We start from the raw sequence: 26,862 nt of genomic DNA, 5'->3' as shown, positions 1-26,862 counted from the left end.
GGAGACACAGATTCACCACACAGGGGCGAAACTGGCAGCGTCGATGGAAGCACATGCACGGGCGGCACGTAGAACGCAGTGCACACGCAGAAGGTGCAGCCGGAGCATACACAGAAGGAACTGCAGGGGAAGTAGCAGTCGGCTCGGAAGAACAAAGAGTCACTGCTGTAGTTGCGGGCAAAGTCGCACCGGTTCCCGAGGGAAAGCAGGACATCGTGGCACCGCAGATGTTGATGCCCAAAGCACGAATTGCGTCACGGCCAAGAAGTGATGGACCACGCGGAGTGACGTGGAAGAAGACCGGAGCGTTGGTGTCACCGTAAGAAACGTTAGCAACAAAGTGTCCGAGGTTAGGAATGACCTGTCGAGAATAATTCTGAAGACGAAACTTCGCCAAGCGAACCCCAGGAAAATTTTTGAAGAAATCTTCGGTACTAAGTAAAGATGCTGAAGCACCGGTATCAACCAAGACCGACAAAGGAACGTGCTCTACAGAAACCACGGCGCGGGGTTGCGGAGCTGAGTGGAGACTATCCACGTTTAAGACTGTGACCGTATTGGTCTGCGCGACAGCACTCGACGGAGCAGATGAAGGAAATGCTTCAGGAAAATTTACAGGACAAGAATTGCAGACGGACTGAAAATGTCCGATTTTTCCGCACGCAAGACAAGTGCGGTTCCTCGCGGGACACTGCGAGCCGATCCGCAACGAAAATCGTGTGCGGTTGTACTATGTGAAGGAGAATGCGGACGCGAGCCCAAAGCTCGATGCTGATCCGGAAAGAATGAATTCGGCGACATGGCGTCGCCATGTTGACGGCTTCCTCGACCCCGCGATGCGGAGGGGCCGCCATGTTGACCACCACGAAAGGACTGCGCAGGCGGGCGGCCATGTTGACCACCGCGCCGAGACGAAGAAGAAGGGCCGCCATGTTGGCGCGTCCCGTGAAACAAAGGACCGGCGCCATGGCCCCCCGCAGCAGAAAGTTGCTGCACTGAGTGCGGAGCGAATTAGTCCAACTGCACACGGACAAGTTCATCCTCTCGCGCAATCGAGAGGGCTTCTGAAAGAGTGATGGACGAGCCTTTCTGGAGGAGTCGGCAACGGGCATTCTGCGACGCGACGCCAATAAAGAGTTGCTGTCTGATCATGTCATTTTCGAGCGCGCCGAACGCGCAGGACGTGGCTAGCGACCGGAGACTAGCTATGAAGTCTACCACGGGCTCACCGGGGAGCTGACGACGCTCTTGGAAGCGGAGGCGCGCGACATAATCACAGGACGCGTCTTTAACATGGCCGTCGAACAATGCGAGTGCGGCTTGGAATACGTCAGACGACGCAGGCGTCTCTGACGCGTTGGCGGAACTCAAAGTCTGATAGAGTTTTAAACCGGCGTAGCCTAATGCGTTGATGAAAAGAGCTTTGCGACGCTCGGGCTTGGCGGCGTCCTCCCCGGCAGCGTCGCCGTAGGCCTGAAAGATTAATTTCCAATCAGCCCACGGAATTGGAGGGTCCCCGGGCGTAAAAAGGAACAAAGGCGGGGGAATTGGAGACGCCATCGTGACGAAGAATTGAAAGGTGAAAGCCGGAAGAAGAAACTGAAGCCAGTAGACACCGTTTAAAAAAGAAAAGGCAGCGGCGATTGAGCAGGAAGGACAGAGGAACGAGGCGACGCCGCAGCCACCATGCCGAGAAGAAAGGCGAGCGGTTAGGCTTAGTGTGAGAGGTTCGTTACACAAGGGAAGAAGTAGAGTTCGCAGAAAAAAAATACTTCTTACATTTCCTCGTCGCCATTGCTATGTCGGCGGCTGGTGGTCCCGACGAAGGAAGCAGGCGAAGACGACCGGCGGTGACGAACGCGGCCGGCGGGGACGCCGTCCAGCCCCGAACACGCGAATTGGCGCGAAGCGCCGAAGAAAAGAAGAACGTCCACTCTCAAGGAGTACTGCTCACACACTAACTTTATTTACAAGTGCGCCGGTTGAATATCGACACCAGAGCGGCGCCCCCTGGCATCTTTACATGGCATTTCGAAACCGAAACCGATCACACACAAACACCACACACACCTTCGTCTTCTTTAGTTCCGTTTTCTCCTTCGGTTGTGGTTACAGTCTCTTACCACAATACGTTATGTGTGCGGTAGCATATTCTGTTGTTTAACTTGTTTAATTAGCAGTAGCGTCACTTTTTCTTTTTTTTTCTGGCAAACGACTTTCGCATGCGTACGAAGTTTATGAACAGTAATGCTTCATTTATTAGGTTTTACTGTGTTATTACTCATTGATAGAATCAAATAACAATATCTTGCGGATAGTGATTTCGTTAAGAGCCGGCCGCAATATCAATGTGGCTGTCCTCTTAACACTTGATTGTGTAACGGCAGACTTCAATATTGTAAAAAAAAAATTATTATTTGGAGCCAGTAAACATTCTTTCCATCAGGCACAAAACGGTGACGCCATTTTTATGGTTACAAAGATGCTTAGAACACTGACACGGGGCAATATTAGTCCTGTCTTAGTGCGTAGGTGCCCCTTTTTCAGGTGCGCCTCGCACTGAAAAGCATAGCGAACGGCGTTCCATCCGGCAACTTTTTCAGTACATCATCCACAAGACCGAATCAGTGTTACTTTTCTGGTGAGAGCACATGGAAAACAAACTAACCTAATAAATGTATGCTCACCTAGGCACATGCTGTTACAAAGAAATCACCTACGCCTGCGCTATTCTAAAGAAATTTCTGCATGAGCTAGTCTTTTGTTACGTTTACCATTTTGTAGGCTACAGGGTTCGCTTCTATAAATGGAAGGTGAAGTAGAATATCCTGTTTGCGCACATTTTACAGTTGGGACGGCGGAAGTCCCTTGCTCAGCTTCGTCCATTATGGAAATTTATTCGAAAGAGTAACATAAATTACAATGGCACATTATGGAATCTTCAGATTTTTAAATAAAGGATACAGCTAGAACTTCAAGCTTGACTATCACTTCTGGACGGGTGCATTTTTGGCCATCCGTCAGCTGGTACCTCGTCCCGGGATCGCACTAGATTCGAAAGACGCGAAAACTGAATTTCGAAAGAACAAAAGTAATCATCAGACCGACTCGTGGTGCAGTATAAAAGACTCACTGAAACATCATGGTGAAATTCTATAGTGTCGTTAAGGACGGTGAAGAATCACCTACTCCAATCTCACGAGTAGTATCGTAGAATATTGAGATCCGGAAACCTGCGCATTTTGTGCCACTCTACTGGAACTATACCACAATGATGCGGAAGGGCTCTGCTCAAAAAAAAGCGCGAGACGATATATATTGTTACCTTTATACTACAATGATTTTTTTTTTCAAATATCTTTCATTCAGTTCCGTCTTCAGAACTCAAAGGGTGGGTGTGGTGTCATTATCGACCACCGCCAATACAGCAGGACGCGTCCACCTCGCGAATCCTGAGAGTGTGCTGACTAGTCCATGTAGTGTCAAAGCGCAATGCGTATTGCTCAGTTATTGAGTGAACTGCTTTACTGTGCTCCAGCAGGCATTCAACGTTTGTCATTTTTGGTCATTCATTTCTGTCGTTACAGCTAAGTGAGCATCAACAATGCTGCGGTACATTTTCGTGAAGAGGGACGCAGTATTATTAGCAATATGTCTCGCATATATGTCTATATTATGGAATTCTGGTAAGTTTCCGAGGTCATACGTTTGTGCATTATGAAGGGGTGCCGCGATTTGTGACGTGTATTGACAACAATTAGCCTGCCATACTCTCTATATCTTGCAGTGCAGAGTAATTTTGCGGCACAATATTCAGTGCGCGCTTAGCTTTTTATTTGACATTAAAAGAACATGCATGTGCTGTAATGTCCTATGCTACCAGGTGACTGAAATTGACCCAGCCAATGTAACGGTTTTTTTTAAGCTTCTTTGGTTTTCTTTGAATTCCGAGCCGTACTGCGCAACTCTAACGAGAGGTAATGCAACCAAACGTATTCCGTTCTGTCTTTATTACAATCCAGCTCGCGTCAAATTTATTTCCCCGAAGACGGAAGCGTGGCAGAAACCACCTGCGTTTTAAAATCATCCACGAAACCCCCATCTTGTTTACCAGCTCTCACTCATTATGCTTTGAAAAGCAAATACCATTTCTAGTTCTAAGGTAATTTGGTTATATTGCCGGCTTATCCGCAGCCACCTTCATAATCCGATTCTAGTTGTGGTACATAAAACCCCAGAACTTGGTATATATTCCCCGCTTGTCTGCGATAGGTGTCCTTCGATATGCTTATCGCGCCGTAGCCTGCTATGATGGCCACCGTTTACAACTCAGCGTTAAAATAATGCTCACTAAAAAGAAAGTTGGCCGAGCGATGCATATACACTTGCTCAAACTCTCACTAAGTGCCGTTCTAAGCAAAATATCCATGTACGCTAATAGATTAATTTCGCGCTCATCTACAAGTATCAAGCCCCATATATGTCGACAGGCAGCCATCTTCTGTCGAAACAGCATTTTCTACCGCTATCCCCAAAAAGTTTCAGTTTCATTACGCACATTACCTAGTCAAACTGAAATTACGTTTCATTACGCGGCCTTTTCATGTTGGGTGAAAAATCGGTGGTGTCAGCACGGCCACCAAATACTCACCTAGGGTGGTATGCAGGACGGCCCGAGCTTCTCAGGCACACTAATTTGCTCCGAGTTCGCACTACGGCGCTCACGACAGAAAGACAGTGCGGCGAGCGCGATGGCAGCATTGATAAAAACGGCGACAAGAACGAGCCTATGGCGTCAAACGCATGCGCGGCATTTGCAGCGGTTCCCAATGGAACACCGCGTGCAAAGGCGTCAGCGCCGCAACTCAGTCAACATTTAAACAGTGCAGCGACTTGAGCGTGATTGTCGCGTTTTGTTTTTGCCAATTGATCATCGCGCCTCCCACGGGTGTGTTCGTGGGCGTTTGCCCTCTTTCGGAAAATTCTTTCGTTCCACCTGCAGCATAGAAATTTCCACTTTCGAAGGCAGCAACGGCGGACACACAGCATTCTGCTGCGGCTCGTTTCGCTTCTCTCGAATATTAAGGATAAATAAATGGACAGGTTACTGCTATACTTACATTACACGTCAGAAGATTTTTCTATAATACCGAATAGGTAGAAACAATGCTTCCACAAACAAGTAAATAGTAACATTTCTCGCCGCAAATGCCACCAGGGGCGATTGCTTCATGGCTCTGAGTGGTAGGTCGTGAACGCGGCGAAATTTAATGTGAGACATCGTCGGCACGTGAAGATATAACCCTTAGTTCTTCGTGCGTAAGTACAGGGTCGACCACATCTAAGCTGAACACCTCATCAGTATTCAAACCGGTAAAATTAGAACGTTTCTTATACTTCACGAGTGCAATGCCCGTTATAGAACGTCTAATCATGGTGTCGACAAACACAGTAATGAGTTTCCGAATTATGTGTTAAACAACAGCTTCAATGAGGTCTTGAATACTAATGAGGTGTTCAGCTTAAATGTGGACGACTCTGTACAGTGTCAATTTTTATGAAAGGGAACACGCGAACGCGTGGCCTGCGCTCTGCGACGGCTGCCTTCAGCTCCGTCAACCGACAGCTATCGAAAGCTCGCCCGCTTTGGCGTCATCTATCGGCAAACAAAATAACAAGTCATGGCCGGTTGCGAAGCGCTTTTAGATAACGCTGCATCTCGGCTCGCGTAACGGGCGATGCAGGCAGCGCGTCGTCTGCCTGTCAACAAATCGAGCGTGGCGCGCCAGCACTGCGCGAGCTGCACGAATTGCCCTTAACGCGAGCCGAGAGGCAGCGTTATCTAAAGGCGCTTCTCAACCAGCCATGATTCGTTATTTTGTTAGCCAATAGATGACGCCAAAAGCGGGCAAGCTTTCGTTAGCTGTCGGTTGACGGAGCTTACGGCAGCCGCCGGAGCGCGCAGGCCATGCGCTCCCGTGTTCCCTTTCATAAAAATTGACACTGTACATAGTGTGGGCCAATAAGCTCATAGATGAATCGTACCGCTCGCTGGCGTTGCGGCGTGAGCACTGCTCCTCGGCAGGAGCAAACGCGGTGGGCGGACCCGATGTTTGTCGGGGGCGTCTATAAAAAAAAACTGATTGACGCGCGAACTCGGGTACAAACTAGTTGATTCTGAAAAGGCCCGAGATCTACTCGTGACTGTCATAGTGCCGGTGTGCCCAAGGTCGATCCAAATAGGTCGCGAAGCTTCGGGCGAAAACCGGTTCAGAATCTATTGCCAACGACACCAGCAAGGAGAATTATGGGTGCTGCGATTGATGCGCGACTATGTTTGGAGGGAACAAACACTAATACCGAAAAACCAAGTTTTATTCAAGGGCGAAGCAATGTTGATGTTTTACAAATTACATTTATTTCGTGAACAATATTATGTAGGTGCAATGTGCCAAGAATATAGGATAGTGTTTAATTATTACGAAAAACCTTAGCGCCCCCTGAAGAGAGACGCACGTCATTGTTATTCAGTGCAGCCCTTGCGGTGCATCGAAAGGCGCGCTCGTAAACTCGTCTGCAACGACATGCCCCCTCAGGTACTTGCATGCGTAATGTGAGTTATTGTGGTGAGAATTTGATTTTGGTGTTCGCGAAGTTGCGAGGTGCGTTTCATCATTGGTGAACGTGTTGGCTGCGGTGTTCAACGGGCAACGGCACGACGCGGCTAACATTTCACGCCGAACGCTTTCCTCGGTACTCGCGGAAACGATGTGGTGTTCCAAGGATGCAATAGGAACACGCGTATGCCTGGCGAGCCTTCTCTTCTAGATAAGACACCGGGGCAACGGTTCGGAGTAGTGTGCTTGCTGGATTTTCATGGATCAGTATTCCTGCTGCCCGGTTTCCTTCGTGAACACGCAGTGCCTACTTTATTTCGTGCTATCGGTGAGCAGATCGCTAAGTTATCTGTCGCGCTACAATTCGCGTGTCTTGATACGTTACACGTAAGGTTCATTTATCGGAACCTAAGGCAAAACATAGTGCATGTAGTGTACGCACTTTTTGTACTTATTACGACATTTGTTGCGCATTGTGTAGGGTGTGATAAAATTGCGTTATTGTGACCATTGAATAAAACTGAAATATCATTATTTTGGCGTGACGAGGAGTCATTTCTTCTCATTAGAACTGAAGAACACAGGCAATGCGCTCTTTATGTCCTCCGCGCATGTGCGAAGAACATCAGCAACGTTGCAAACATGGGAGGTACGCTCCTGCCTACTTTATTCACCCTATGGAAGATGACACCAACGCAGAATAAAAGCTCCAAGACTAAGGTTTCCTAGTAAAGCCAAGGCGAATTGAACGGCGGTACATTTAAACACCGCTGTTTAGTCACGGGTCGATATTAGATTAGCTAGCGTTGGCTTCAAGCGCACTCGCCAAGGGTACAGACTTTTGGGCTAGTTGGTTTGTTACGTTCATTGAAGCCATAGCGCTGATAAGACAGGAACCAAAAAAGAGGACAGGACGTGCACGTCCTGTCCTCTTTCTGTGGTTCCTGTCTTAGCACTGTGGCTTCAATGAACTCGCCAAGGGGTTACCGGCTCGCCGTAGCGCGAGTCCTTAGCGATAAGGGGCCTAAGAAAAATATTTTGAGGTCAAATTTCGCGGTAGTGACAACAAAATGACGTCACTTTATAACTGATATTGCGTCACATCCGCTTTATTTTTTGTTCCGCCGGAAGCGTTCCCTCCTCACACAGATGGCCCTAAGCCCCATGAGCAGCTGATGAGCCGCCATTTTCTGAACGTATGGGCTCCTATGGAAGCTTCGCTACCATTTACATTTACCTTGGTGTGCCTGTCAAGCGTTTTATGTGGTGGACGCTACTCTTTTATGTGGTAGACGCTACTGTGGTGGAGGCTGGCGCCACCGGATGGGCTTGTGATCAACTAGCTTCTTGCAGCTTTTTACGTGGCTCGTCACCTCAGTATCCTTAGTCTGCTTCGGAGTAAAGACCGTGTCTCAATATTGGCGCTATTGATTTGGTAGGTCTTAATTACATGATATTGAATAGTCCTGTACAAATGCTTTATATTTTAATTACCGCGACATTAATCGCTCAGGTTTAGCACGGTTCTAATTAGTTCGCGTCTAATTAGCATAATGCTCATTAGCATAAGCCTAATTAGCGCAATCTAAGTGAGTAAGGTCCTGATAAGCTTGGTTTTATTTACGTGCTCATAAATTGCATGGTATTATTTATCATGATCCTAATTAGCTTGTTATTGGCTTTACACGACCTCATTAGCATGATCTTAGTAAGAAGTGACTTAAATAGCTTGGCCTTAGCATGAATTAGCGTAATGGTCTTCGCCGTAGCATGCCCTGACTTAATTAGGTAGGTATATCACCCAGCCAATTAGCTAATCAGCCGAGTGCATGTGCTCGGGGAGCGACCAGACAATGAAGAAGAGGACGAAGAGGGCGCGCGCCGGCATAGCAACGCGCTAGAATGTACCGGTAGACCATGGTGATTATACACGTGGCCTCGGCGATTAGCTCCTGCCGCGGTGTTGTAAGATGCTCGGCCGGAGCTAATCTCAGAGGCCACGGTGCTCATTATTATAAGGGATACTTAGTGCAGACACACAACGCTTGAAAATGAATTCGAACGGCCCACGCGCACATTTAGTTAGTAGTACAGTGAGTAGTACAGTTAGTAGTAGTAGTACAGTAAGTATACCTTGTGGACGATGTACTTAATAAGTTGCCGCATGGAACGCCGTTCGCTATGCTTTTCAGTGCGAGCCGCACCTGAAAAAATCGTCTTCCATAGTTTCGGGGGCACCTACGCATCAAGACAGGACTGATATTGCCCCGTTAAGGACAGCGAAGAATCATATGCTTGAGTCTCACGAGCGGTATCGTAGAATATTGAGATCTGGAAACCTGCGCATCTCGTGCCACGCTACTGGAATTATACCACAACGATTCGGAAGGGCTCTGGTGTAAAAAAGCGCTTGAAAATGAATTCAAACGGCTCACGCGCACATTTAGTTAGTAGTACAGTTAGTAGTGCAGTTAGTAGTAGTAATACAGTTAGTAGCACAGTAAGTATACAGTTAGTATACAGTAAACCGGGCTAGTTGGTATTCATTCAATATGTAACAGCGCGAAAAGGACGAGAAGAACTTTCTAAGGCACACCAACGCCTCCTCTATAAAGATGCCTGCCGCGTCAGCCAGGAACCTCCTGCCCTTCTCTTTCCCTCCTTCACCGTTTCTAATGAGGCAGTAGCTAGCGATCCTTGCGGTGGCCGCTTGCAACACACATGTACGCATGCGCACACTACGCCACACCATACCCAACCCCATTGAAAACAAAAGGTGAGGACGTGGCGCCATCTCTCCACAAGCGAGCACAACTCAAGGCACGACGGCTACAATGGGATAGCCAGCGACGCCGCAGGCATCTTTCTAGAGGAGGCGTTCGGCACACATACGACAGGGCACAGCTCTCACCATCAACGGAAACTCTTTATTGGAATTCTGGCGAATTCCTATAAAAATTCCAAGACACTAGCGCTGCGCGAGGTGTGATTCATTTTGGTCAAACTGCGCGGTGGACGGGGCACGAAATCTTGATGCTGACAAGAAGCCCTCCATGCATTGCTGGAGCAGGGCTTTGATCTGTCCTTGGTTATGCTTCGGAAGGTTCGGATTCACGTGGAAGGCTGGTTGGGGACCTCCGGGTGTCGGAGGAGGTTCGGCAGTATCGATGAGGGCGAAAGTATTGCTGACGTCCACGAATTCATGCATGTAGGCAATCATGCTACAAACGTTGAGGTGCCCGTATTCGTGGCTGAAGTTTGTGAGCATTACCTTCGCCTTCCAATTACGTGGCTCGGCTACGCCTCTTGCGACGCAAATCTTACGTTTCAGGAGCAGGTGCCGGTCGCCCTTGATGACGCTTTCTAAGTCAGTGGGGATCTTCGATTTTCGGACATCTGGCAGTTCGCTGGCTGCCAGAGCTAGCCAGAGGGTCAGCCAGCTAGTTCCGGTCGGGACAGGAAACAGCGTCTTGGTCACGTGTGTGGGAAGCCCGAGACGACCCGAAGCTGCCTGAAGATAGCAAAATCGAACGCTGGGACAGCCAGCGCAAACGTAAAGAAGCGCTACCGCCGTGACAGCAGAAGAAATATTGCGCCGCGTGCGCGTTGGTTTTTTCTGCATTGCCCGCTTTAAAATATGTGGCTAGGTTTGCTGAACAGCTGAGGTGATAATTTCGAGCATGCGCATTCGGGATACGATCATGTACGTTCGCAAGATCACGCGCGAGATCCGCGGACAAAACCGCCAGCTGGCGCACGGCGCCACGAAAGCGATGCAAGGTGAGCTGCCGCGCCGCTAACGGCTTAACCAGTTCACGTCTGCTTAGTGCATGTAACATTCGCTGCACAACACGACGCCAAATCTCGCGAAAATGATCTTGTCCCCAAAAGAGCTCGAGGATCTCTCGCATACTACGTCGCACACGCGCATTGACCATCGAGCGTTTTGTCATAACTTGAGACATGCGGCGGTGTCGGTATCAGGAGTGCGCGTTTGAGGGACTATGTCTAAAGTAAACCGTGCAACGCACCTTCGACTCGTTTTAGCAGATGTTGCCTGAGCCTCTTTTCCAGTCCGAAGTGGCACTTCCAAAGATCTCATGTAGCTCACATTCTATTTGAGCTACTAGGTGATAACCGCATAGCTACTGCATGACATTATTGCAAAGAGGTCGAAAAAGACAAAGCCGACGATCAAATAAGCAACAAAAGGATGTATACATTTGTGAATTCATCTCCGTTTTTTCACATCGACGCGACGTAGCATAACATGATACCATACCTCATATACTGGCCCCTAGATCGAAGTACGTTTGCACGCCGTTCGCGACCAACGAGCATCACACAAAAACAATGTCGCGATCGCTAGTATTCAGTCAGTGTATTTTATCAACATCGAAGACCCGGTTGAAATAGTTAAGTTCTGACGGGGTTCACGCATGTAAACAAACGACAGAGCGCGATCGCTAGTATTCAGCCAGTGTATTTTATCAACATCCAAGACCAGGCTGAAATAGTTAAGTTCTGACGGGGTTCACGCATGTAAACAAACGACGGAGCGCGATCGCTAGTATTCAGCCAGTGTATTTTATCAACATCGAAGACCAGGCTGAAGTAGTTAAGTTCTGACGGGGTTCATGGATGTAAACATACGACGGAGCGCGATCGCTAGTATTCAGTCAGTGTGTTTTATCAACATCGAAGACCCGGTTGAAATGGTTAAGTTCTGACGGGGTTCACGCACGCAAATATACGACGGAGCGAAATAGCTAGTTGGATCATAATCGTCTTCATTAAGTGCACAGAAAGCACACACGACACCACAAACAAATACTACTACGAAAACATAAACTCGAAAGGGGTCTTCATGCATGCGTACGAACGTGTACATAACTTTTCGGACATGTGCACAAAGCAGTTAGAGCGCGACAGTTCGCCGCGTTGTTCACACAAGGAAAATTCACGGAGCACATAAGAAAAGCAATAAACATTAGCTCCAAATGTTCGCCGCCAATCGTAATCGCGCCATCTCGCACGGCGGAACAGCGCCAAGCGCAAGGATAAGCGAACTCGTATTCACCAAGCGTCCGCATCTCAATCCGTCGAGTCGTCACAAAGATTGTGGCGAGCGCGCATCGTCTCTTTTCGGCGTCTGCTTGCCCGAAAGCAGCCTGAAACCTTCCAGGAAGATTCCGCAAATAAATTGTCCTGGAAGCTTCTGGAGACCCGCGGGCTCCCCGCGGGTGGCCAGAACTGCCCTGCCCGAGAAAAACGAACGCCGACCGGAAGTGCCCCACGCGGGGGGCGGAGCAACCCGAGAAAAACGAACGCGCTCTGGCTGGCTCTGGCAGCCCGTAGGTAGCCCGTAGTGGAGAATCGAAGAGCCCCAGTGGTTTTATTGGCGCTGACGGAAATGATGACGCTGGAAAGAGGCGGAACGATTGTGGAGATAGGTTTGCGAGAAGTTTACCCTACGAGGCGACCGGCAAGGGACGCGACGTTCGCCACTGTCGCAGCGCACAAAGACGCTACGGCCGGTTTCGTCGACTCGCCGACACAGCGAAGAAAAGGCACTGGAGACAAGTTGTCAAGACACACGGGTTTATTAACCGCAGATGCCGCACAGTGCAACAGTCGCGGGCTTGCAGGCCGACAGGGAAACTCCGCAAGACAGATCGAGCGTACGCTCGCAGGCGGCGGTACGACTATCACACAAAGGGCAGCAGTCGAGCGCACGGACGAGAAGCCGCCTGTCAGATCAGCACGGCAACCTCTCGTGCAGGCCTGATAGCATCTGATGCGGCGAGCCAGCGCCAGACAGAAGCGAGAGGGGGTTGTCACAGGCAGCTAAAGTGGACAGGCGAAGCACAGTTGCGCGTGCTAGCGTGGCGTGTGGCGAACGTTGTCCGTACATGTCGGGACGCGTATCTCCGTGCCGGGAAGTCCGACGCATGGATTGTACCAGACAAAGAGGCCTGGCGGCGCAGCCACGGTCGCCATATTGCCGTTTAACGGCGGGTCCCGGCGCTCGAGCCACGCGAGGCCTACACACACGCTACCTGGGGACGAGGCGCCTAAGGGGATGGCGCTCTCGATTCCCATACGGTGGCCTGCTCTAATGTCACATTGATAGCATGGTGACCAATTTTCCTATCCGGCGGTATGCCATTGACGGTGGAAGGCGTTGTCGACTGGGATCATAAGTCAACACTGCGCCGTGCTGATTTTGGACATTCATACCTATGATGACGTCCCTCGAAGAATGCTCTAGGACCACAGAGCTAGCCGAATAAGTCTGGCGGTCAATCACCATTCTCACCGTGCAGACTCCAGTCGGCGTTATTAGGTGGGCTCCAGCTGTCCGGATTTCGTGTCCCTACCAAGCGGTCCTTACTTTCTTCATCTTTGCGGCGAACGGGCCACTATTGACGGAGTATTGGCTCCGATGTCGACCAGAGCGGTGACGTTCTAGCCATCGTTAAGCACGTCGAGGTCCGCGTACGGCTGCGTGGACCTGCTCCGATGGTGCTACGTCATGTCGTCCGGTTTTTTTCGGCACGGAAGTGCTCTCATGAAGGGTAGGGGGCGAGTTGATATTTCCTCATTATGGAATCGTCGTTTTCGGAAGTGGAGGTTGTTCAGCATTTGGACGTAGAGCAACAGCACATCCATCGGTTGCTGCCTTTAGTTTTCCGGATCAGGGCTCGGAGATGGGCCCCGGCTTGGGCCGGTGGAATTCTGGCGATGTGGCGAGCTGTAGGGGCCGGGCGACGAAAACTGGGGATAGTCAACGTTGCCAGTGCACGCAGACGTTGTAGTCGGCGATGTCGCGAGGTCGTTAACCTGGCTGTGCACGCGGTGCGTTATCGGCGAAGCCATGCAGTTCCATCCCACGGAGCTGGCAGTGACGGTTTCTCCGCAGTGGTAGCATATTGGGCGATGGCCCGAGGCACGCCAAGCGCCCGTCTTCCTCGGTGGGTAGCGCTGGCCGACAGGTGGGCAAGGTGGCGTAGGGGGCTGTAGACGGAATTGCGGCGGCGTGGGGCCGTGACGCGGCTTCGGTACAGTGTCGGCGCGGCGTGCTGCAGCAGCGTACCTCATGAGCGTGTATTGTGCTACATCTGCAGTAAAGAAAAACACTTACGGAAGGCACGGAAAACGTAACAACAAGGGGTGTTGCGTTTTGCGTGCCTTCTGTAAGTTTTTCAGTACCACCTATGCAGCGCCAAGTTCCCCAACAGTTGTGGTGCTCCGCAGCATGGCCGAGCTCTGGCGACACCCTCTTTCGAACTAGCTAACAGTACGAGAAGTCCATCCCTCAGCGCGCGCTCCATTACATTGGTTACGATTGAACGCGGCGTCACGTCAAGGGCGGTCGAGAAGGTTGGGTGGTGTCTTCAAGCTAGAGGCACCTTTTTTCACTTGTTTGTCGTTCCACTGATTGCAGAAGTACACCCATGCAAGAAAAGTGGCAGAAAGTTCTACTAACTATCACTATGTAACAGCGCGAAAAGGACGAGAAAAACTTCCTAAGGCACACTTATGACAGGACACAGCGCTATCAACTGAGACTTTTTATTCCGGGAACTTGTCTATACGGGGTAGGCCAACGACACACACGATTGAGTGCACCACCAAAACACAATTAATTTGACGGACATCGATGCATGTCCGATACGTGTTGTCAGGCTTGCTGATAATAACCAACGGAGAGTTGTAGGGGGACTGAGACCGCTCAATTATCCCTACTTTCATCATCTCTCGAACCTCCTTTTCTACAACTTCTTTCATTGCCAACGGTAATAGGTATTGCGGTGTAGCAATTGGCTCGGACGTCGTCAAGGGAAGTTGGCATTCCAAGAGGTTTGTCTCTCTAGGAACCTCCGAAACCACAACTTGGTATTCAGTCAAATTTCGACGGATTTCTACTTTCTCGTCCACCTTCAATCCCTCAGAAATTGGTTTTGCCTTCGCCTTTCCCCTTATGTCATTTATGCATACAGGGTGCGGTGTATCTTTCTCTCCTCTTTCATCACGACGAAGGGGGTTGTTTGTGGAGTTATCTCCGTTGGGCGGTCCTCATAACGTTTTAACATGTTTATGTGGAACAATTTAGTTTGGCGTCCCGAGCCCAGCCACTAATCATGATTCCCTTTTTTTCCAGTCACCCGAAAAATTCCCTTCCATGGATGAGCAACTTTTTTGCCGTAGTGTGCAGTAGCATGAGAGCACGGTCTCCTACTCCGGGCTGGCGATTTCTGCTCCTTCGATCGTAATAAGTCTTCTGGATCTTTGTCTCCCGCATAAGGTTCTCGAGGGCCAGTTTTAACGTCTTCTGTAGACGATCCCGGAGATCTAAGACTTATCCATATGTGGTTTTAATTTCATCGCCGATGTGTTCCCCAGCCCACACTTCCTTGCGCAGACTGCGGGGTCCTCTGAAGTACCGTCCGCAGATGAGTACAAACGGGGAAAACCCCATACTGGTCTGCGGCACTTCACGATAGGCAAATAACAGCGCTGCAAGCAGTCGATCCCAGGATTTTGGTTCCTCCTGGCAGACTTTCCGCAAAATCTGTTTTAAGGTTTTGTTAAAACGTTCTACAAGGCCGTTGCACATAGGATGATACGGTGTATAGCTCACGTGCTTGATCGCCAATGAATCATTCACCTCTCTCATCAAGTCGGAAGCGAAGCATGAGACCTGATTGCAAAGGATTTCCCGTGGGCATCCGACTCTTGAGAACATTTCTACCAGTCCCTCCGTCACGTTCGTTGCATCAATTGCTGGCAAGGCTACCGCATCTGGATAATGGGTGGCGAAGTCCACCATGACCAGGATGTATCGATTTCCGCTTCTCGCAATTTGTTTCAAGGGCCAAATGATATCCACGGCTACTCGTTCGAAAGGAGTGTCGATTAGAGGCAATTTGACCCAGAGGCGCCTTGCCCACTTTACTCTTTGGGTAAGTCCTTTGGCAGATGTCACAGGACCGCACGCACCTCTTCTCTTCTTCCTGAACTCCTGGCCAGGAGAAAGACCCCAGCACTCGGTCGATTGTCCTCTTGATACCTTGATACCCTGCCATCAAACTTTCGTGGGACAACATGAGTATGTCGCTTCTCAGTATGCGCGCAACAACTACCTGCTGTATTGTCTTGCCTGACGACAGCTGGTAAACACGATACAGCAGCCCCTTCTCCATGACAAACGAATATTGTGTCGGTCCTCTCCTGCAAAAAATCGAACCGACCTTGTTATTACACGACTCCAGGACATTATCTTTCGCTTGTGCATCCTTAAGATCTCGCTGGTTTACTTCCCAGGCCTTTAACTTGGCAGAACCCGAATGCGGTGATGGACCTGTGCTCTTGACTCCCCCGAGTAACAAGCTCCTGCCGAGATCTTCCTTCTCGTCTAGTTCACTAGCTTCTTCATTAGGCTTCAGCTCCCTCATCGTCCCTCTTTCCTCTCATCCACTATCCGGATCCTGGGAATCACGAGCACCTGGGACATTCCCAATGATAACGTCATAGAGGGGAGACGTCATGCGCTTCACAGCTGCCGTGCCGCAAAAGTAGTGCGAAACTGTTTCCACCTTTGCTTCTGGGACAGTTATTTTGCTGCCATCGGCTAAGAACGCCTTCGTAGTGGACGCCGTTATTGCTTTATCTGGTACAAGGGAACGTCGCACTACTCTTGTGTTGGTCCCCGTGTCCGGTAAAACGGCTACAGTTTTGCCAAACAAAAGGCCTTTCAAAACTGGCATCCGGCATTCCGTGCTTTTCTGTTCCGTATTTACTGCCCCGGTAATGTTCTCTTCTTGTTTGTCGCCAGCGGCCCTATCACTATCTCCCAAGTGGGCTGGTCGGCCTATGTCCGCTACGGCCGATTTGCTCAGACCACATAGATGAAGTCTTCTGCATGGCGGGTTTCCTCGTGCGCACTTAAATATGGTGCCCAGTCTTTCGACAACACCCGTAACACGGTTGCTTCGACCGAGTCCGGCAATCTGCCACTTTCTGACCTGTTTAATGACAAACGAAACATTGTGGTGTCGGCCTCGGAGCTGAGCTCTGACTTTTCGAGGCCAGGCTGCTCTCTGTTTTTTCCTGAAAAACGAGCAAGTTCGACTGCTGTTGACCCTCTAAAAAATTATCGGCCGCTTCAGCCAATTCTTCAAGTTTGCGGCAGTTCCTTTCCCGCAGAAACAGTGCCAATCGATCATGACACTTCCTCACGAACTCCTCGGCGACTATGAGGTCACGAACGGATGAATATTGCTTCTCTGTCTTAGATAGCTCTACCCACCGGTCAAAGAAACTCGTGAGTCTCGTGGCGTACTCTTTGCCGGTTTCGCCATCTTGAGTCTTACTGTGGCGGAACTTCTCTGGGTATCCTTCTGCGGTAAACCGAAACCGTTCTAGCAGGGCTCGCTTCGCTTTGTCATAGTCGAGCGCCTCTTCGGGAGACAAGCGACCGAACACTCTTAGAGCTTCGCCGCTCAAGCACAAACTCAGGGCTGTAGCCCACTTATCCCTAGGCCATTCTTGACCCGCACCCACGCTCTCGAACTTTTTTAGGTAGGCGCCGAGGTCGTCTCGGTTCTCGTCAAACCCCGGCATGGAGTTATGCGGATTGACATTCAATGGCCCTTGGGCTGGTCGACCTATGTCCGCTACGGCCGATTCTCGGGTGTTTTCAGTCGCCGCCAATTGAAGACGCAACTGGATCGTCCTGTGACATTGCTCCTCAAGCTGTCGTTGCAACTCCATTTGTTCTTTCTTAGCATCTCGTTCTGCGGCATTTTCGTAACGCGCGCACGCGCTTCGCGTTCCTCGACCCACGCCTTCAACTCTGCGCCTCCTAAACCTATGCGTAACGCCAAGACGGTAAAATCTGCCGTACTCATCTTTCAAAATAGCTTTGACTCGCGAACAAAGTTTGCAAACGGCCTCGTCCTGTCGCTGCGGACGCCAGAGTTACGTTATGCTTTTGTTTCGCACAACGTGCACGTCCTTTTAGTTTCTTTGCAATGTCCGAGGCGTCAACTCAAAACACTTCCCAAAAGGATGAGAAAGCTTGCACCCCATATTTATTAGGAACATTAGAAGGAGCACACGCAACACTAACCAAGGCAGAAGGTAACAGTACTCAAATATTCAATCCTACAGCTACAGCGAGGTCACTGAGAAAGGCATAAGCGAAATGCTTCATTTATTAACACTCAGTTTGTAACCAATCGATAGTCGCGGAGAGAAGGCGAGGACCCGGTGATGTTCTCACCAACGTCGAGGTCGAGGATGCCTTGGCACGAAGCACGTAAGACGATGAGGCTGCCGTTGCCGTTGGATTGGAGCCGCTGATGGTCTGCCGTATCGGCAGCCTTCCTAGTCCGCTAGTTGACGTTGAAGTCGAACCGCTGGCTCCGAGGATGAGCTCCGGTAGGAAAGTCTCGTCTGAGCGCGAGCCCGAATCCCGACTACCCACACCTGTACACAGGCACAGGAACGTTGGCCCAGGAGCAGCACACGAGCGACCCAAGGCCAAGAACAGCTGATAGCCATGAGTACCCTCAGGTCGCCGATTGAGAGAAGTAGACGTCTTGGCTCGGGCCCGAAACCCGACGGCCGAAACGCGTGGCCTCTCAACTCTCACTCCTTCCGCCGCCACCACATACTTCCTCTTCGCTTCGCTTCCTTCTCCTTCCGCGTGCTTCCGAACGATCGCTATGGCTCTCTCTCATTGTCCTTTCATTTATTTATTTCTGCTCTTTCAGGCCCGTGCAGGTTTCTTTTTTTTTTGTTCACTGTCTTCGATCTTGTTCCATGGCGCGGACTTTAAAATCCGCGCACTTCACCACAGCATCTCAACAGCTGTACCTTTAGAGGCAAAAAACCACATCGTGTGCTCTGCAGCATGTCAGGTGACCCAAGATCATTGCCGGGAAACGCCGTGCATCGCACAATACAACAAGGGAACAAGATTGTGAGGTGGGCGGTGAGCATGGCTGTTCTTTAGCGCGCAATAAAAACAGAAGTGTTCGATCGAGAGGAACGCGGGTGTCGATCTCTCGTCTTTTTTTACGGCTAGCATTCGAGGGTTAACTGGTGAGGTGCGGGCTCGTAAAGAGATCACGTATTGCGTTACACAAGCTGACAAAGAAGAGTGTTCCATACTTACTACCAGGTCTACGAATGACGTGGCCCAACACCCCCAGGATTACACGCACAGAAATTCCCAATAAAATTCACTCGGAAACGCTTGCCGTCGTTGCACAATCGGTACACCATCGGACACATATTTAGAAGGCTGTGGATCTGGCCTACAGCAATGCCAAATTGTTTTTAAAAGTGGAAGCATTTCTTAGTCAACCAAATGCATTCCGACAGTTACTATCTATCTATCTATCTATCTATCTATCTATCTATCTATCTATCTATCTATCTATCTATCTATCTATCTATCTATCTATCTATCTATCTATCTATCTATCTATCTATCTATCTATCTATCTATCTAGCCGCTACGCCTTCACGCAATTCGGGTCATCCTAGGTTACCACATACTAGTATAGGCATATGGGGACGTGAATGTATGAAGAACACGATTCGCAGGTCATGGCATAAATAACGTGTCTTACCTGTCGCGTACGTCATGAAATCCTTCTCATCGGTAACATGCGTCACATACCGGCGTATCGCGGCCCCATGGTGCGCGGATATGCGCCACATTAATTCTCAGTCTATTCACCCCAGCCTTTAAAAATCTTAACCCGACAGTGTGAAGGAGCCCGTCTCACAGGAAATGTGGTGCCGCGGTCGGTGGTGTTGTAGATCGCTTCCGATGGACGCAAAGAATAAAAATGACGGCTGGATCTAGTAACGAACACGGGCATTCTGCATGGCCGTCAAGTATTCTACCACAGAACCTTAATAAAATGCTTCGTTAGTAATATTGAATGTGTAAACCTTGGTATGTAAAATGATGATAATGCAACACTGTATTTTTCGACAAATTTATTGCATGTGATATGCTGTTCTATTCCGCCTAATATGCCGCTAAATTTTATTCTTTCGCATTTCTTCTCCATCACCCCTGCTATAGCCTTACTAAGGCATGCATTATGCATCTATATAAACTGCGCGAAACGGCGCTACAGCATGCACCAACATGCACGCTTCGTTCGTACAGTAACCCAAACAATAACACCGAAGTTGCTTAAATGCCTACGTTTTATATGAATTGCAAACGACTTCTTTACGCGGCACGATTTTTTTTTAATTATATCATGCTGCATTACGTTCCCTGCAACATCACCCGCGTATCTCTGAATGTTATACCTGCTGTTCGTCTTACTAAAGTCCATGCAACAAAGCAAAACGATTGAAATTTCCCAAGATTTCTACGGCGATGCGTAGTAATATCTCGTGGTCTCTTACATTCATCTCCTTAACAGGGTGTGTGAACGCCGGGGGACCTGCACAAGGAGGGCCTCGAAAGGGGAATAATAACTCTAAGTGCAGAGAGCCAGATGGTGGATGCGCCAGAGCGACACCCGGGAAGGACTTTATGATGTGGTTCGCCAATATAACTGCCGGAAGGTGCTACGCTCGTCAAACAAGTAATTGTTACGGAAAGGGCTATCAGAGCGAAGGTCACTGCAAAATAAAGTGTGGGCTCCGCAGCTAGCACAAGTAAGCCGACGTCGTCAAACTGACAAATTTTTCGTAGCAAATAAAGGTACCGTTTCATTTCCCCGTATGCTTTATACTGGCGATGCAACATACTATATGACTGGATATGTCAGAGTAGCTAAATTTTGCTAAACGACGCTACGCAAGACAATTAGCGCCGCGTATAAAACGTGCCTGTGTCGTATTTGGCTTCTTTGTTCTTTTCTGATTCATTTTATATCTCGTAACCAGAAATACACCTTCATGTTCGAAGATAAGCTCTGTCCTGGCCCGCCTATGTCCACTGTCCGCATCATGGGGGCGCTTCGAACAAATTCTGAAACATGAACGTCTATTGACTTGCCCAATACGACATCTTGTTGGAATTTGGATAACAAAGGTAGCGCGAAGAAACAAGACACAAGAGGCCCATAAAGAGACACACACACACCTGTTGCCTTCTTGCGTCGTCCCGTTTGTTTGAGCTACCATTGTTATCAAAATATGCCGTACCAACACGCCCGCCTTGCAACTTTAATCTGGTCAGAAATACACCTACCTGGATCAGTATTCCTTTCTCCGACTTAAGCCTATAGGTACTTTCAACACTTATCACGCACACGGTGTTTAACCCCCGTATTCAGAAACGCTCCTCGACTTGAACTTGACTTGCCACCGCCTTGGGCGGCGCGTTTGGAACGCGTTTGTGCTGCCTTGGCACCGCCTAAAGGCAGCGCGTTCGAAACGCGTTGAAGGCGGTGGCAAGTCAAGTTCAAGTCAAGGAGCGTTTCTGAATACGGGGGTAACTCTTTCGTGACCATGGAAAAATTGTTCACATTTTCTACGTTTTCCTAATTAGTTTAATGAATAATATGATAGATACAGTGTCATGTTATATACCAAATATACCAATCATTGTGAAGTCATTTTACTTCACAATGATATTACTTCGAAAAAGTTATACTAAAGTATAATATGCAAGAATATTCATCAAAACTGGATTTATTGAACATTGCATAGAACATTTTTTTATGTTATGCCTCCAACATGAAAAAAAAATTAGCAAAACTAATGTGAGACATACAAAATATTTTCCAAACAGCTTTCTATATTACAAGAAAGTTTGAATGATCTAGCAGAAAAAGCGCATGAGTTACAATTTTTTTTGTCTGCCCAGTGAAAACTGCAGTATTCCATTAGCTTACACGGTTATATTTTTTCCCTGTACAAATTTCTCAAACACAGCAATACAATAAACATAATTAAAGAGAAATAAATTTGCTATTGAGCCATAGGTATTTTAGAAAATTATGCTAAATATCAGGAAAGAAAAAATGTGATACCAAAAGGTAGCACTGAACACGGTAACAAAACATCCTAAAGCACGGGTTCACCCCATACAATAAAAATATTTTAAACTTGTCAGCTACAAAAAAGTCTTCACATTTCAATGTCTGACAACGAAATTGGTGGAACGTAGTCTGAAAGCTCTGAGGTGTAAAACAATTTCTTTTTCGATGTTTGGTGTGCCACTGGGCAACATAGGCGTTACAAGTGGAATTTTTTCAGTAGTCAAATTTCTTGTCCTGTTAGGATTTTTTGTATTTCCTCCGCATCGTTAATCGGTGGGACTTGTTCTGAATGTACGTACTTGTTTTGGGAAGGTTTAGTTGTGAAAGCTCGACTATGCCCATATAGATATGCAGGCATATGAAATTCACCATCTCTGCAGCCATGACCATTTCCCCAGAACCATCATCTTTGGCATAAGACTGCTTCTGCAGGCTTTGCAACCACGCACGCTCATTTTTGTTATCCCAAATCATGTTTAATAACTCCGCTGTGAAAAAAATGCCCGAAACGCTGAATTTCCTTGTGACACATGTCGCTTCACTGCGCAACACTACTCTAAGGTCACGGCCGGGTAGCCTTCTTGGGCCGAACATTACTCTCTATTGGTTGAAGGACATGTTACCAAATATTTAGCATGTACTGTTTAGACACTACAAAAGAAAAAGATATAATAGTGCCACCATCATCACGACATTTAATTTAGAGTAAAAAATCGATCTGCCAGAAAGCGTAACATACTTATTAACACCTGACTACGATCCTGGCTTGTTCTACAGTTTTGTTTATATTCCTAACTATATTTCCATAATTCGACATCATCCTCGGAGTCATTTATGCTAGGAACAGCACAAAAATAGCTTCACGATGCAACAGAGTTGTTCGAGGAACAACATTTCGGAGAGGGTCTCGCTACCGTTTCGTTTGCCGTTTTCGCGAATAAACCAGGCGAGCCGCTCTCTTTGAGTCGCTGGTAAAGATCGCTGCCGCTCGGGAAAAAATTAACGATGCAGGAAACGAAGCATTAGTGCTTAGAGAATGTGATACATGGTGCAGCTGGTTGATAGGAGCGCCGGTATTTTTAAATTCTCATTCGGCGCGTTCGGGTCACCAGTGACCCATCTTCCATAAGCACGCTCACGAAAGCGTTAAAACGTAAGCCATGCCATGGTAAGCCGAAAATAGCGCTTAACGTAATCCCTCTTACTGTGCGCACACTGTTACATATCACAAGCGCACAAAGCCACAAGTAAGTTCGCGTTCATTACGGCTCTGATGCCCAAGGAGCATGAGGTGCTTTACAATGCCGTCCACATTGATTAGACCATCCGTCGCGCTGGACCCGCAGTCTCACTGCTCAATGTACGTAACACTGACCCTTCTCAATGTCGTTCTTTCTGTTTGTCTTGTCAAATATTACGCGAGATCGATGCATTAATACTGATTTCCATATGTCACTTTCAACAAAAAAAATGATCTCTTTTTGTTTTTTGTATTAGCGTAGCGTTTACATTAACACAGCCAAAAACTTTATCTCTAAGCTGGCGCCACCCGAAAAGCACGTGTTTTCGAGATAAAGTGTGGGTAAGCGCAGGCTTCACTTAAGCTGGTATAGCGATGTGACAGCTTCAATTTTAGCCTTTTTTTTTAAATCTCGTTCGTCCGAGCGAGCAAAGGGACAGCAAAACGCCAGCGTCTTCGATTTAGACACATATCTACGGAAGGCGGAAGTGGAACGCGCAAACAGTAGAAAAAATGATGGCTGATCCCTCCGTCATAGGAATCGCTGTAACACGAAAGCGAAACGTGTCGTCACAGAAGTTGATGATTGTTGAGAGCGCATTGGTATAAGAGAGCTTGTACAATGTCTACTGTTTGGCCGATATAGCACCACTTGATGTGGTCTTGTGGACGCACCCATGTGGCGGCACATCTCCGTACCGACGCCTAACGCCTATGATCATGATTTAACACTTGCGGTAGCTGAAGTTCTTAACATATACGTGGACACCGCAATATGGTGAATCCCGCGCAAAGATTGCATCAACAAGCACATAATAAACACTGATACTCGATATGCACTCCTCCAAAGCGTCGTGAAATGCGAAGAGAAACGCTACGCGCGTCGTCTCTTCCCTCTAGCCTGGCCGTTATTTCTCACAGGGCGAGTGCGGAACGCGGTGCGACAGCCAGGTGAGTGTCGGAGAGCCAGTTTTCGATATGGATGGATGCTTCGAGTGAGGCTTGGGCTAAAGCTGCCACCTCACGGTGTGTTAAAGCGTTGGCGAAATTAAACTTGCATTGGAAACACGCCGAGTTGGACGGTCGTAGCAACCCAGCGTTTTTTTTTGTGTGTGTGTGTGTGTGTTTTTTCGAGCCCGGTGGCACATATGTCACCACGCCGTTATCAAGAGGACGCTCATAGCATCCATCCGTCAATCCAAGATGATTGTGAGAGGAAGGTGTGAAAGATAAAAGGCGCGTTCATGCAGCCTCCGTAACGCGCTTGACGGTAGCTCAATGAGCTAAACGCCCGCCAGCCATCGTCGCGGGCCGAGAGGTCATGGGTTCGACTCCCGTCAACGGAACCTTGTAACCTTGTAAGGAAACCTTGTGACCTCTATAACTTCCCACTGCGTCTAACGTGTGTTTCCGCCCGGTAGCATTTGGCTCCAAACAGAGCACCATGCCATTGCCACCAGTTTCATGACTGATTGACAAAACAAAAATCCCTGGAGTGCATGAGATTACCTGTGTCCTTTTTTGTGCGAATACGAAATGCAAAACGTTATTTAAAAGAAGGACGCTGGGCCAATGCATCGCTAGGTGTATTACGCTAAGCACGCCATGCGCGATCGCCGACTCCGACAGAGAGCACCTGTACGCACTCATAAATTTCCACACGATTTCTTCGGTACCCGACAAACGATTCCAGAAGCAGCTACGTATCTTTCTTTCATGCGTCAGCACATGTTTTCTACACCTAAAACACTTTTTAGTTCTTTGAACTGCCGCTTGAACTACGTCAATGAGGTACAGCCACTAGCACCATCACAAGGGATGTACCCGTTCATTGTTTTTTATAAATGTTGTCGTCATGTGTCCTCGGTAAATAATGTTAACGTTCTCATTATTCTATTCCGTCTGAAAGGCTGCGGATCTTTTGCACAGTGTACTGCGTGTTCTACAAAGTTCATCGACGCTGGCCTCTAACGCGAACTCGAAAGCTTCGGGCGTTGAATGCGCTTAGTACGCGATGTAAAGGTCTCCAGGGCCATTGCCACTGAACGTATCGGACTAAATACTCAAAGTACATTGTCCATTGCGTGTCGCGTTAAGAGAGTGTGTGGCTGGAGCCACTGTCTTTAGAAAATGGTAAATAGAACGTATAAAAAAGCGTAATGTTAAAGTGAATATTTTCACGTGGTAATGGCGGTAAAAGAACGAATTGAAGCAGGCAAAGGTCAAAACAGCTTATTGTGCGAAGTTGTTCTAAGAAAAACAAACAGCGGTCACGGATCAACGATTAAATCGAGTGAAATCGTGCATCGTCTCAAATACCTTGCTTGGTTGAGGACGTCTGCTTTTATACATATATGCCAGACGATTCCACAGTTAACGCTGATGCCCGCGTTAGGTCCAGAATAAGCTCGACTACTCCTGCCGTGCACGCAAGCTTATCGAAACGGTGTGCGACTATCCGAAAGGTTTCCAGGAACTTCGGTGGGGCTTGCGCCTTGAGGTGCTTACACGTCTAACAGCCACTCACAAGAAAACGCAGAAACAAGGAAAAAACATTAAACCGGCTCCACGCCCGCGCGATCTCAGTAAACGAAGGAGCTGGCAGGGAAGCGCCACCACTTGGCGAACGCAGATTGTGTTCTTTCATGTTTCTTTATTTGCTTGTATCTTTCTATATCGCCCTCTATCCTATTTTTCCTCCTCCGAACCCCCAATTACTCCCGCTCAGCGTCACTTCTCATTCCCACCTTTTGCTATGCTGTACTATGCATGGTTATGTTATGGTTTGCCCTCTAACCAGCCCCTTTCCCTCATCCTCACCTTAACAACAGTCCTCCTCAACCACACTTCCCTTTCCCTCAACCTTGCTAAACTACTATACTGAATGGCTGTGCTGGCCACAGACCTTATTATCCGCCAGATTACTAGAGGATACAGAAACAATGTGCAACTATCCTTATTTCTCATACGTTCGTCGCGAAGAGCAATCTGTCATTATGTATAGTCATTCTTATGATGAAGAAGAGGACGAAGAGGGCGCGTGCCGGTCAAGTTAATGCGTTGCGCGCTCTACGCGCAGCTCAGTTCTCCGGTCACGGAAAATGGCGGAAGGACACGCTTTAATCAGCTCCACCGTAAAAACATTCAGGCTGCAGTGCACGTAAAACGGCTTTAGCCACGCCACATCCACGACTTCTTTACGCGCAAAGAGGCCCTGAGATTGCACCATGTCATCCCGCACGACCTCTGAGTCCAGTGCCGCACCGCGTCGGTGTATCACGTAAGGCTCGCAGTGCGGTCGTAGAAGCTTTCTACGGAATCTACGTCGGCGTAGTGCCGTGCAGACGCACACACGCTCGCCAGTTCGGAATTACATATGGCGTCGTCGAGAACAGCTTCGGTGGTGCAACTACAAAGATGTGCGTCTGGTTCAGAAATGTTTCTGCACGAAAGAAGCGATCCTGGTCAGGGGCGTAGCCGAGGGGTGGGTTTGGAGGGCTTCAACCCCCCCCCCCCCGAAATTTTTCAGTTTTGCTTGCGTATATAGGCACGCACACATACAAACGCACGCGCGAACATACATAAAGTATGGTTGAACCCCCCCGAAAAAAATTTCTGGCTACGCCCCTCATCCTGGTGGCCTTAGAGCCAGGAGGAATAGGGCTCGCTGTCGGTCAATGTCGTGCAAGTCGTCAGGCGGTGTGCTTTGCTAATCTCCAGGAGACGTTCGGTACCTTTTTGCTTGTCAGGCGAAGTGTAAAGGCACGTAATAGGTGGCAGTGCTCAAGGCACCTAAAACGGCAGGAGTTACTTGTGGACTGCTGTATGTACGAGTAAATACGACAGCTAACCGAGCCAAAGTGCTTGCCATTGATAGTTAAGTCAGGATGTCTTAATTATAATGAAATATAATTACTGGTTGATCATGTTAACCCAACATGCAAAAAAGTATGCAGGAAGCGCTGGAAGGAGCTCA

General features: G+C 48.5%; 2 protein-coding genes across 9 annotated transcripts in view; one reads left to right on the top strand and one right to left on the bottom strand.

Annotated features, from left to right (window-relative positions):
• LOC119375572 (uncharacterized) overlaps positions 1-1,935 on the bottom strand; it is a 34,217-nt gene extending 32,282 nt beyond the window's left edge. Inside the window, exon 1 of the mRNA XM_037645787.2 lies at positions 1,780-1,935. Within this exon, the coding sequence (XP_037501715.1) occupies positions 1,780-1,795 (16 nt within the window). The 5' untranslated portion in view covers positions 1,796-1,935. The remainder of the gene's footprint in view (positions 1-1,779) is intronic.
• The window catches only part of LOC119375570 (uncharacterized), a 116,297-nt gene extending 95,924 nt beyond the window's left edge, over positions 1-20,373 (top strand). For all 8 annotated transcript variants that reach the window (XR_005180390.1, XR_005180389.1, XR_005180388.1 and 5 more), the window contains 2 exons: positions 3,588-3,686; positions 20,078-20,373. Coding sequence is in view for 2 of the 8 variants with exons in the window: in XM_037645778.1 (XP_037501706.1) it covers positions 3,588-3,626 (39 nt within the window). In the remaining 6 variants the exon portion in view is untranslated. The remainder of the gene's footprint in view (positions 1-3,587; positions 3,687-20,077) is intronic.
• Positions 20,374-26,862: the final 6,489 nt, after the last annotated feature.

This window comes from Rhipicephalus sanguineus, chromosome 11, assembly GCF_013339695.2.
Source record: "Rhipicephalus sanguineus isolate Rsan-2018 chromosome 11, BIME_Rsan_1.4, whole genome shotgun sequence".
Classification (NCBI taxonomy): domain Eukaryota; kingdom Metazoa; phylum Arthropoda; class Arachnida; order Ixodida; family Ixodidae; genus Rhipicephalus; species Rhipicephalus sanguineus.
The sequence above is the reverse complement of the archived record's forward strand: the minus strand, read 5'-3'. Positions and strand labels throughout refer to the sequence as shown.